Source organism: Leopardus geoffroyi, chromosome C3, assembly GCF_018350155.1.
Source record: "Leopardus geoffroyi isolate Oge1 chromosome C3, O.geoffroyi_Oge1_pat1.0, whole genome shotgun sequence".
Taxonomy (NCBI): domain Eukaryota; kingdom Metazoa; phylum Chordata; class Mammalia; order Carnivora; family Felidae; genus Leopardus; species Leopardus geoffroyi.
This window is the reverse complement of record NC_059338.1, coordinates 120,898,641-120,910,640: the sequence shown is the minus strand read 5'-3', so window position 1 is coordinate 120,910,640 and position 12,000 is coordinate 120,898,641. Positions and strand designations below refer to the sequence as shown.

Genomic DNA, 12,000 nt, shown 5'->3' with positions numbered 1-12,000 from the left:
CCTTTTTAACTTGGTCAAGTAGAAGTACATTGCTTGGTTCAGTACAATTCAGGCCCATCTGAGTGGCTCTTTTTGTTTTTGTTTTTCAGAAACGGGAGAGATTGAGAGTTGGAAAAGCATTCATCATCAGGATAATTTGTTTTAAAAGCATCCAGACTCCCATATAGCCACTAGATAAATTACCCACTATTCAAGAGAAGGAAAGCACAATTAGGTTCACATTATAGTAAGCCAATCAGCTCAAGTGACTGTCATTCTTGAGAAAAAGGGAACAAGAATGTCATAGTTGTGCCCTTTCTCCCCTGCCTTTAGAAGTAAACAGCAATCCTTTTATCAGACTGGAAGCTCTATGGAAGGCTTAGTGAATATATTTTGCCATTGTTTTTCGATAAGGAGAATTGTATTCATGACTTGTATCCATATGGTTAATAACACTTACTTCACAATGCAAAGTTAATGGAGCTTTTGTTTTGTACTAGGGACGGGCAAATGCTTTGAAGCTTTATGGCAAGGAAGTAAGACTTTAGTAAATTATTTTCAAACCTCCTTTTCTTCTTGCCAGGATAATTATTTTTATGTAATCACTCACAAACAAGAGGCAAAAGAAGGGGCAAGGAGAAATCATACTAGTGATAATGGAATATGCACAAAAAATCTGCAGGCTGTTTTTCTCTTCTTACAATGGATAGTTTCTAAACAACCACTCATTACCTCTTTTGAGACAAGCAGGATGGTGTAAGAATATACTAAATGAATGTTATCTGCCATGACTTAACCTGAAGAAACTCAATACATACACAGCTGCTGTGGCATCTTAAGCATCTTGCATGTGTAAGAAGAGTGATCTATGAAGGCCTCACAAGAAAGAGGGCAACTGCAATCATATAAATGAAAGAGCTTTAGTTCCTTTCTGAACACAAGTGTTAAATCAGTCAAAACCCAAAACCACTATGCCTTATGTTCACATGTCAGCATCATTCTACAGGTTAAACTTAATTTTATTTATTCACATATTCATTTTCACATTGATAATGGATCGTTTTTGGTATGTGCATATAGAAAATGTATAAAACTTCCTTTTTTTAAGTTTATTTTTTGAGGCAAAGAGAATGTGTGCACAAGAGGGGTGAGGGTACAGAGAGAGGGAGAATCTCTCTGTCAGCACAGAGCCCCCAATGCGGGGATCAAACTCACAAACCATGAGATCATGACCTGAGCCGAAGTCAGACACCTAACTGAATGAGCCTCCGAGGCACCCCAAACTTCTTTACAGCACACAACTCATGGCACACCTGCTTTGTACCATAAGTTGAAAACGTTGTGCTTTAAAGACTTACTGACTGTATGTACGAGAACACTGCTAGGAACTGCATGAAGAACACATTTGAGTAACGTTTAATTTTTAAAAACATGCGTGTGTGATCAGTAAGCATATAGTATAGACTGGGTGAGGAAGAAGAGGAGGAGGAGGAAAGGAAAGAGGAAATGGGGCAGAAGAGCAAAAGAGAGAGAGAATCACAGTATCAAAATGTACTTAGCCCTTAAAGGATGTAAGTTTCAAATGCTTTGGATGAGAGACTAGACTATTAAGGGTGCATATTTTGTTAATTCTTAGTCTTTTGATTTATGAAAGTTTTAAAATCAAAATTATTAGGCCTTTATTATTACAATCAAGTATAGCAAGGTTTACAAAGTACTGAAAGTCCTCTGAAAAATGATTGTTCCAGATTTCTTAATTAAATAGCATTTAGACACTGTAAATGGCATTTGTAAATTTAGTATATTTTATACAGTTTTTAAAATTCATTTGTCTAGTTTAACATATCTTTCTGAGAATGAAATAATTCTTAAAATATGATGAATTCAATGTATCGATACGGCCTAAGATTTTCTTAGACTTTCCAATAACATGTACAAACTTTAGATTTGGTCATAAGATTTAAAATCATAAAATTGAAATCCTATATCTCAATTAATTTTTAATAGCATATTTAGAACTGAAACCACAGGACTGGCACACTAACAGGCTAAATTCTCTTACATAACACAAGTATTTGCAGTTCAAATATTCAAACATTTTTTTCTTAACACAAAAACATTATGATTTCTATTCTTGCAAGTACTTTGTGTTTAATTCTATATCTAACAAGAATTAAGATATGTACTCACTAAGGAAGAAAACATCCCAGTACACTGAAATTACTCAGATGTATATGTTTCTGAGAGTGACAAATGCATATTCATGAAGGAAGAGAAAATACCATACTAGTTCACTGATACTTTTCAACAAGGGACCTTGGCCAGGTGAGATCTGGAGCAACAGACATCCAGAGCAATTGTCACCACCCCAACTGCCATTCTCAGTCTTTTTCATAATCTCTATATTGTATAGGCTTCAAAATTTTAATGAAAGTTCGTTACCTAATCTCTGGGTATTCGTAGGATTCAGCAACTGTTGGGAAAGGCAGCCTGTGCCTATGGTCCTTCAATGCCCACTCCACCACATAAGAACATGCCTTGGGCTTTCAGTACTTCCTTACCAAGAAACAGAGAGCCACAAAGCCTGTCAGTTTTATCACTTGTGTGAAAATATCTTTCCTGGTTCAAATTCAAGGAGTGTTTCTGTATTCTGCTTAAATGTGTATGTTAATGATTGTCACACACAACTTTCAATATTTCAGCCTCCAAGGGGCAGAGTTCAGGGCCCTCTTACTGCAGCCAGGGAGAGTTATGTTATAGGCCAGTTGTCCTGAATCAGCTGCCGTGGGGACTCGCTAGCCATGAGGAACCAAAGCACACTACTGGAGCTGGAAAACGTTGCTCCACCCAATGCTGACTGTGTTTTGTTTTCCTCGCCAACTCTGATACCAAAATACAAGGGACAAAAATGCTTGGAGTCCTTTGCTGAGATTGATTACTAATGGGTGGTATTTGCTCCCCCAGGACTGACAACTGACACACAGTGTTTTTCTCAACAGCAACTCCCATCCAAATTGATACCTTGATTTGCCTGTCTTTGTCTCTTAAAACATATATACAGATTTTCCATCTAACTGCAAAAACTTTGAGGTTGATGGGATAATAAGTATAATTATATTTTCTATCTAAATATAAACCTTCAGCTTGATAGGATTCTAAGACAAATGCATGCCTTTTCCCGCTACTGAAATCTTGCATTATTTTATCTTCGTATTCATATGCAATTTCTCAATTCAATTCTTCTACCAATTAAATTTTGACTCTTATGTGGTGTTTCTGGCTCATGGCTGTACGATGGGTCTTTCACTGCCCTTCTTGCATCTAGCTTTCTTCTCTTATAACCAAGATTGTGTATCTCAGATCAGAAATCTGTATTGCTTTTTCTCCTTTCCCGGGTGCATAAGGCTTGGGACCACACTGTTCAAAGCCTGTTACAGGGGAAGTGTCCCATGGTCACTCTGGTGAGGAGCCGCAAAAATGCAAAAGCAACTCAGATCTCTTCCCCTAACCTAGACTTCAAGTGGCTCCCTCTGACCTGGTCAAGGGCTCTGGTTGGAAGATAATTGCTGATCTCGGGCAATAATAAATGGACTGGATCTTTAAAACTCGTAACATATTGTACATGTAAATAATTTTAGCATTGCCTCCCACAAAGGATCCAAGAACCTAAAGTTCTCAAAAGTGTTTTTCCTAAACATCTAGATCTTTTATCATTTCCTGATTTCACCTGAGAACCTAACTTATATATATGTATGCTATCAACAACGAAGCATGTATCTCAATATTTTAAAATACTTTTTTTTTCTTTTCCCAGTTTCTACAGATAAAGTGATCTGAAGTACTGAATGATGCCACGAGAACAGAAAAGAGAAACTGTGACAACCCCCAGAAATGTGAAAGGAGGTTTCTTACTGGATTGCAGCTTCTTTGGTTCAATTTATTTAAAAAAAAAAAAACCCAAATAAATAAAATGGACCGTATTGTTCAATTTTAGAAATTCCACTTCTTCTATGTTCTAAGCTATATAATTGCCAGGTTTTTATGGTTTAGATTGTAAATGTGTTTTCCCCTTTGCTAATTATGTTGTGTTTTTTTTTTTAAGTCTTTTAAAGTCTTAAAATGTGAAGGATATTTATGAACGGTAAGGGAGACACTGTATACAAATGTATATTTGTAAAAGCTATTTTTATGATTAGCATGTTTTACTGTTGATCATATATAAAGTCAGGTGATATTGCAATTCTATGTTTAAAGCTTATTTCCAACAATGTCATGTAAGAAAAGATACATCGTAAGCTAGTTTTTATAATTTATTTTTAATTTATAGTTTAAAGTACTTTAGATCATAATGATAAAATACTTGAAAAGGTTATATTTCTGCCCTCCATAAGCACCATTTTTATTAATAAAAATGCAAGTATTTCAGTGATTCAATAGTGAAAGGACTGTTGCTTTGATGTGTGATTAAATTGAGCATTCTCTACTCAACTGAAATGATCCAATTGTTACCCAGTACTTCAGTGTGAGTAGGAGATCCCTTGGACAGGTTAGTGCCAATACAGGTGAAAACTATATTGGCAAGGAAAGATTGTCTTGTTTTTGGTTCCCAAAAGTTTAAATAGTGCACATATCACTTCATTGCATCTCCTATTACTCGGAACGCTCCATTCCCAAGCATTGCAAGTGTTTTCCAGATGCTCTTTGCTGTTGTCTTGTGCTGTGGAAATGGAAGAAACCATCTTCACAGACTGTAGGAGAATTCAGCATATAATTTCTTAATAAATACTGTTTCTTTTAAAACAAAGTTGGTGTGTATCTTTCCTTTGGGGTGCACTTAGTTTTAGTACTCAGTTTGACTTTTTATGTCCCTGCAGTGCCATAAAGTTAGTGCAATAATGAAAGTGACATAACTTTACCAAAATGTGTGTTATATGTTTTAAATACCCATGCTTTTCATGGAGTGACTGGCATTCTAGAACACATTAATTTGCCATGTAATAGAAAGCCAGAGGGCCCTCAATTCTTGACAGAAGTCACATCCTTGTTTACATTTCTAGAAGGAATTTTTTTTTCACTCAAACATGGAATTTTAGGAAAATATTTCAGGATAGAAAGCAAAGCTACCCCAGAGGCATTTGTGCTGTCAGACAAGCGCACTGCGAATGACTGGAAGCTCCTCATTAAAAGCAGAGAGACATGTACATGTAATGTCACCAAGGACACCTAGAGGAATTAAGGCCTCCTTTTTTCAAAGAAACTAAAATCTAAAATCACCTGGGTATGTTTTCTTATATTTGTATTTTAATTTATTTATGGTAATTTATCTACTTTCTTTATGTGTTTCAAATATAAGCTAATGAAAAATTATATAATCCCATCCTGCAAAAGTTATCTAAAACTAAAATTGTGAAAAAAAAACAAAAAAAAAACAAAAAATAAGTAAATAAAAAATAAAATTGTGAAAGCAAAAATTAAAAATTTGCACATGAGAACCTAGGATCTGGATCGGGAATGTACTTACCTTTCCTGGAAATGTGAAAATCACAATGTGGTATGCTGTTTTTTATTTTTATTTTTTTGTTTTTAGAGAAAGCAAGCAGGAGAGAGGGGCAGAGGGAGAGAGAAGGAGAATCCCAAGCAGACTCCACATTCAGCACAGAGCCCAACACGGGGCTCAATCCCACAACCTGGGATCATGACCTGAGCAGAGATGAAGAGTTGGCCACTCAACCTACTGAGCCACCTAGGCACCCCTGTGGTGCACTCTTTTTGGTGGCCATAATGAGTATTAGAGAATTTGCGACTGTTGCACTTGGATTCTGAAGCTGAATAGAACCTGTATACAGTTCTACAAGACAATAAAATCAGCAGAATGATTTCTTGGTTTGCTGCCAAAGAGATGCATTTGCCTGGGATAGGTAATCTGATGCCCCAGTATTGCAGGCATTGTCTATTAAGAGAATCCACAGGTGAATTTGAGAAACATAACAGAAGACCATGGGGGAAGGGAAAGAAAAAAAAATAGTTACAAACAGAGAGGGAGGCAAGCCATAAGAGACTTTTAAGAATTACAGAGCACAGAGGGTTGGGAGGGTGGGGAAAATGGGTGATGGGCATTGAGGAGGGCACTTGTTGGGATGAGCACGAGATGTCTTATGTAAGTGTTGAATCACAGGAATCTACTCCCAAAAAAGCACACTGTATACACTGTATGTTAGCTAACTTGACAATAAATTATATTAAAATAAATAGAATCCACATGTGGATATTTTTCTCATTTCCATTTATCTATCCTTAATGTTCAACAAACAGTGTAGCATTTATAATAGTCATTATCATAAATTGAGAGTATTTACCTTCACAGATGTTCATTAACTATTCTCAAAGTAAAATGAATAATTAAAATGTACAATTCTTTGTTACTGGCCATAATTTTCTCCACACAGGACTTGGAAGTATGAAATCATAGATCTTTCTCTTTATTCATTACCCATTCCTGGCTTAAGAATTCCTTTTGATGACAAATATGGATAAAATATATACCAGATCAACAAAGTATAGATTATATGGGATTATAATCCCTGAAGATTTAGTGTAATAATTTAAAAGGGAGCTTTTAAGAGATGACAAAGGGAGTGTGGGCTTCTAACTCTAAATAACATCAGTTCCATTATGGAAATGCTAGGGGAAAGAAAAGAAGCATTACTCACTGCATTCAGCTCAAGAAAACTGTGGGGAAATAGGCCCACTGCTTGTGAAGTTAGGTCAACTAATCACTGGTGACAATGTGACACATTTTGCTTCCATCTTTTAAACAAAACTTCAAAGCAGAAATACACAACAAAATAAGTTGAGGTAGAAATGAAGCAGAAGATAAGAAGGAAACTATCTTAAATGGGTTAAAGTTCAGAAAACAGAAATCACAAATGCAAATACCTATAAAGGCCTGATAAACATAAATGAAAGAAACAGTCAAGAAGCCACTCAGGATACATTAATTGCCACTGTGCTGATGAGAAGAGAGTCACTTCTTAGTTCCAGCAGGCTGCCTGATCCAGAAACATGGCCCTGGATTGGCCAGGTTTCCTGATTTTTCAGGAGAAGGTAGACATCGAGAGTTTTAAATGGTATGTCCTATTTTTGTCTTGTTTTGTTTTAATATGAATCTGAAGGTCAATGAAACCATATCTGTGATTTATATCCAGGATTTAATAGTTGTAGAAGTTACAAAAATAAACGCACAAGGATGAATAACAACAAATTTAGGATTATCTGTAGTGAGAAAAAGAAGGGAGAATAGAATGGGGGTATTAAATAACATCTGTAATATTTAATTTATTAGGAAATACATTTGAATCAAATATTTTGAATCAAGTAAATATCAAATGTTAAGCTTTGATAAAAGTATAAGTTACACTGGTACTTGTTATATTTTCTCTATGTCTTTTTGTACACTTAAAATATTCCACAATGAAAGTATGTGATTTATATCTCAATGTTTATACATCGGTAGATATAAATGTACATATATATTGATGATACAGAGATGTGAGTTGTATAAATAGCATATATAAAAGCAGAGACTTAGACCTTTGGATCCATCAGAAGTCTGCAAGTTTGTGATCTACCTTTTATAGAGATGTGCAGATTCCTAGAAAAGAGTATGACTTCGAGAAAGAAAGATGCACTACTCTAGCGTTTCAAAGGCATTTTGGGAGAGCAGGAATGTATAAGTGAATCTCTTATTTGTTGTTCAAAAGTCTTCCTATCAGCCCTTGAGATATTTAGAACCACTCTAGGGATCTAATTATGATTCAGGCAAGAATTTGGGGTACCTGAGCATGCAAAATAGTCCCCATGTTTATTCTGTTGCATCTGTAAGAATAAGGACTGTGCCTTCTCTACCTTTATATCCGGCACGCATGGTACCTTGTACATAACAGGTTACTTCTCCATAAACGTTTGGAGAATTAAAAGAAATAGTGTGTGTTCTGGGTTTTTACGTTATTGTAAAAAGTTTTAAAAGCTGTGATTTCTTAAGCAACCACAATATGCCGAGTTAACAGCTGTGTATGCATTATCACTGTGGCACACAGGAAAACTGAAGAATAGGTATTGTCAGCTCCAGTTTCCAAGTAAAGAGAGATCATTTATTCATTCATCGGTTCTGTATTTAGTACCAACTCTGTGCCAAACTTTTTACTGCCAATATAGGTGCAGCTGTAAATAATAAAGACTAAAATTCTTGCCCTTGAAAAGCTTATACTCTTCTGGGCGGGGGTGGGGGGGGGGGTAATGCCTAATAGGCCAATTGACAAGCAAATGTAAAGTATTGCAGATGATAATGATGATGAACACAGAGGAAAAGGCAAAGCAGGGAAGGAAAGAGGGTATTTTAAATAGGCTGATCAGGGAAGACTCCTTGGTAAGATGGCATTCAGGCAAAGGTGTGGAGTAGGTGAGGGTGTGAGCCTTGTCACCTTTTATGGGAAAAATGTCCTGAGCATAGGGGACAGCAAGTAAATCCCCTGAAGTGGGAATGTACTTGGTGCATTTAGGAACAACAAGGAGGCCCGTATAGCCGGATTGGAATAAATGAGGAAAAGAAAAATAGATGAAGCCACAGAAATGCCAAGATTTCAGATCATAGAGCCTTACAAGTGATTCGGAGTTCACTGGTTTTATGCTGCTTTAGATGGGAAAACAGCAGGAGATTGTGAGCTCAGGAATGATAGGGAATGATAGGAATGATAGAGTAATCTTTGATAGCTCAAAGATTAGAAGAATCATTTGGGCTATTATGTCCTGAATAAACTATAAAGAAGAGAATCCAAAAATCCCTGCATTCCAGGTTGAGAAACAGCTACGTGAGTTTGGTCTGAGAATAGCCTGGTATAATCGGAACAGAGAAACTTGCTCATCCACTCATCAAATATTTGTTGAGCCCTTACTCTGTTCTATAGTGACAATGGGCATGCAGTGGTGGACATAGACACATTTTTTTTTTCTCATGGCACTTAATCCAGTGAACAATGTTAGGAAATAGCTGAATAAAGATATCAAGAATAAAAAAGCTTAAAAAGACATTACAAAATAAAAAGAACAGTTTATGCCAAAGTCCTTTTCCTTATAGCTCTGATGGAAGTGGCTCAAGGAGCACTTTTTAAATTACCCTTTCAACCAGCAGATATAAACAGCATAAGTGCCTCAAAGGATAAAAGGACTTTTCTAGATCCTCAGGATATATCTGAAACCATCAACCTTGGTGAAATTTACAAGTGTCAAGTCTCTATTTTATATAAAGGTAATCACTAATAGAATTAGAAACAGATTATGTACCCCATAAATCCTCAAAGGTAACAGAATCAAGCATTGTCTGCACCCCAAAAGAGAAAGAAGAAATAGAAAGAATAGAACAAAGGAAGGGGGAAGGAGGGAGGCAGGGAAGGAGGAAGGAATGGAGGTAGGCAAGCAGCAACAGAAAGTGAAGCAAAGTATTTTTTTTAATGCCTAAACACAGAGTGATAAAATACCATTAAAAACAATAAATGAAGATATGTTAAATCAACATATTGAGTAGCAAAACAACCAAAATCTGTGATGTTGTCCTGAAGACAGCCATAAGAAAAATAATATTAAGAAGTTAAAAATGAAGGGTAAACACCCCAGGAAACTTCAGGCTCAGAGGTTTTATACATGTAACCTATTAAATATTCAAAGAATAGTTCATTTCCTTGCCATGTAATCCACTTCAGAGCTCATAAAAAGACATGAATCTATACAACGCATTTTATGAAACTACCATGACTCTCACACAAAAACTTGACAAAAGAAGTAACCCCCCAAAGCTAATACAGATGACTCATTAATATAGATGTAAAAATCTGAAATAAATCAAAATATTAGCAAAAATTAAACAAAATATAAAATATGCCCCATGACCAAGTAGGGCTTTATGACAAAACACACACACGTACACATGTGCATGTGCATACATGCAAACACACACACACACACATATGCATCTTAATTTTTTTTTTAATGTTTATTTATTGCGTGAGCAGGGGAGGGGCAGACACAGAGGGAGACACAGAATCTGAAGCAGGCTCCAGCCTCTGAGCTGTTCAGCACAGAGCCAGATGCGGGGCTCGAACTCACAAATGGCGAGATCATGACCTAGGCTGAAGTCAAATGCTCAACCGACTGAGTCACCTAGGCGCCCCCACAAATATGCAACTTAAAACAACATTCTACTTCATACTGAAATTGAACTTGCATTAAAAATAAAAATACTCCTATTTAAATTAATATTTCTTTTTTTTAATGTTTTTAAATGTTTTTATTTATTTTTGCGACAGAGAGAGACAGAGCATGAGCAGGGGAGGGGCAGAGAGAGAGGGAGACACAGAATTGGAAGCAGGCTCCAGGCTCTGAGCTGTCAGCACAGAGCCCGATGCAGGGCTCGAACCCATAGACTGTGAGATCATGACCTGAGCCGAAGTCGGACGCTTAACCAACTGAGCCACCCAGGCGCCCCTTAAATTAATATTTCTAATTCATCCTAGAAGACAGAGCTAGTGCAATAACGAAGAAATGTAAATGAATAGTGTGACCATTAGAAAGGATGAGAACATTTTTTTGTTTGGATAGGATGTAATTATCAGCCTCCTTGGCTGAAGAAAGTAGGAAGAAACCCTATTAGACTCAAATATGAATTTTACAATTTTTAAAATATCCAACAAAAGTAAAAACTTACATAACTTTGTAATATACAAATAATAACTGTGGAAATAGAATGAAAATGTTGCATTTTATAATGTTAAAATACTTGGGAATAAAATCAATAAGAAATATACAAAGCTATATAGCACACACCACAAAATTTTATTCATAGAATAAAAGGTATGAATATATGAATAGATATCAGATGTTCCTAGATGGTAAGTATGAAGTTATAAATAAACCAATTCTTTGTACATTAATTCAATATACATTTTCCCCTAAGCTTCAAAGCTCTCATCCACTCCTTTGGCTTTTAATGCCCTTTTATATGCTGATGGGTCCCAAAAGTATATTTACAGTCCTGACCTCTCTCTTTGTACAGCCAGCTTCTCACTGGACATTTTCACTTGGATGTCTCATAAGCCAAAACTTAACTTTTGTTTTTCCACCTAAAGTGAATCCTATTTCTAGAGTACCATCTCTGTAAGTGGCACATCTCCCTACTCATTTACTTAGCCAAGAAATCTAGGAGTCATTTTAGATTTCTTCTCTCTCAACTCCCATCCTCAATCTACCACATTTTGTTGTTTCTACCTCCAAATATACTCCGAATTCCTCTACTTTTCTCAAGTCTGTCTCCAATATTCCAGAAACCACTTCCTAATTTTTTCCCTCGTTTCTATTCTACCTGTAGCTGAAATCTAAATGGCATCTTTTTAAAATGTCAATATAAATTGCTACACCTTTATTTAAAAACTCAATACTATCTCAATGCCTAGAATAAATCCAAAGCCCTTGTCATTGCCCATGAAGCTCTAATGTCTGAGGTCACTTACCTCTTCTGTTTCTTCAATGCACTGAGCTCTTTTGTACTTTAGGGCTTTGCCTTTGCTAGTTCCTTGTCTAGAATGCTCTCCCTCCATCTCTTTGTAAAGCCAGCATGCACTTGCTCACCAGTTTCCAGGCTTAAGGGTAAATACCATTCTGATGCAGGTCTCCCCTTCCTTTGCCCTGACTCCATTAATCTTTACCAAAACATCTTGGTTGTATGTTTCATCGTACTTCCTGATTCATAATTTGTGTACCTGTTTATTGTTTTACTGCCTGTCTTCTAGACTAAATGACAGGTCTTGAGAAGACCAGCGTGTTAGTCTAGATTTTCATCATCCGACAACCAGCTCGCACCTTGCACATACTAGGAAAGCAATGATAATGTCAGTGAAACTTGTATTCTAATGGAACTCTTATTTATTCTAAATTCCACCTGGACCAATAACAAATCAAATTTAAAAAAAAACA

General features: G+C 36.2%; 1 protein-coding gene across 8 annotated transcripts in view; it reads left to right on the top strand.

Moving 5' to 3' along the window:
- RALYL (RALY RNA binding protein like) overlaps window positions 1-4,783 on the top strand; it is a 722,510-nt gene extending 717,727 nt beyond the window's left edge. For all 8 annotated transcript variants that reach the window (XM_045454722.1, XM_045454725.1, XM_045454718.1 and 5 more), the window contains one exon: window positions 3,794-4,783. In XM_045454722.1, coding sequence (XP_045310678.1) covers window positions 3,794-3,811 — 18 coding nt within the window. In that variant the 3' untranslated portion in view covers window positions 3,812-4,783. The remainder of the gene's footprint in view (window positions 1-3,793) is intronic.
- Window positions 4,784-12,000: the final 7,217 nt, after the last annotated feature.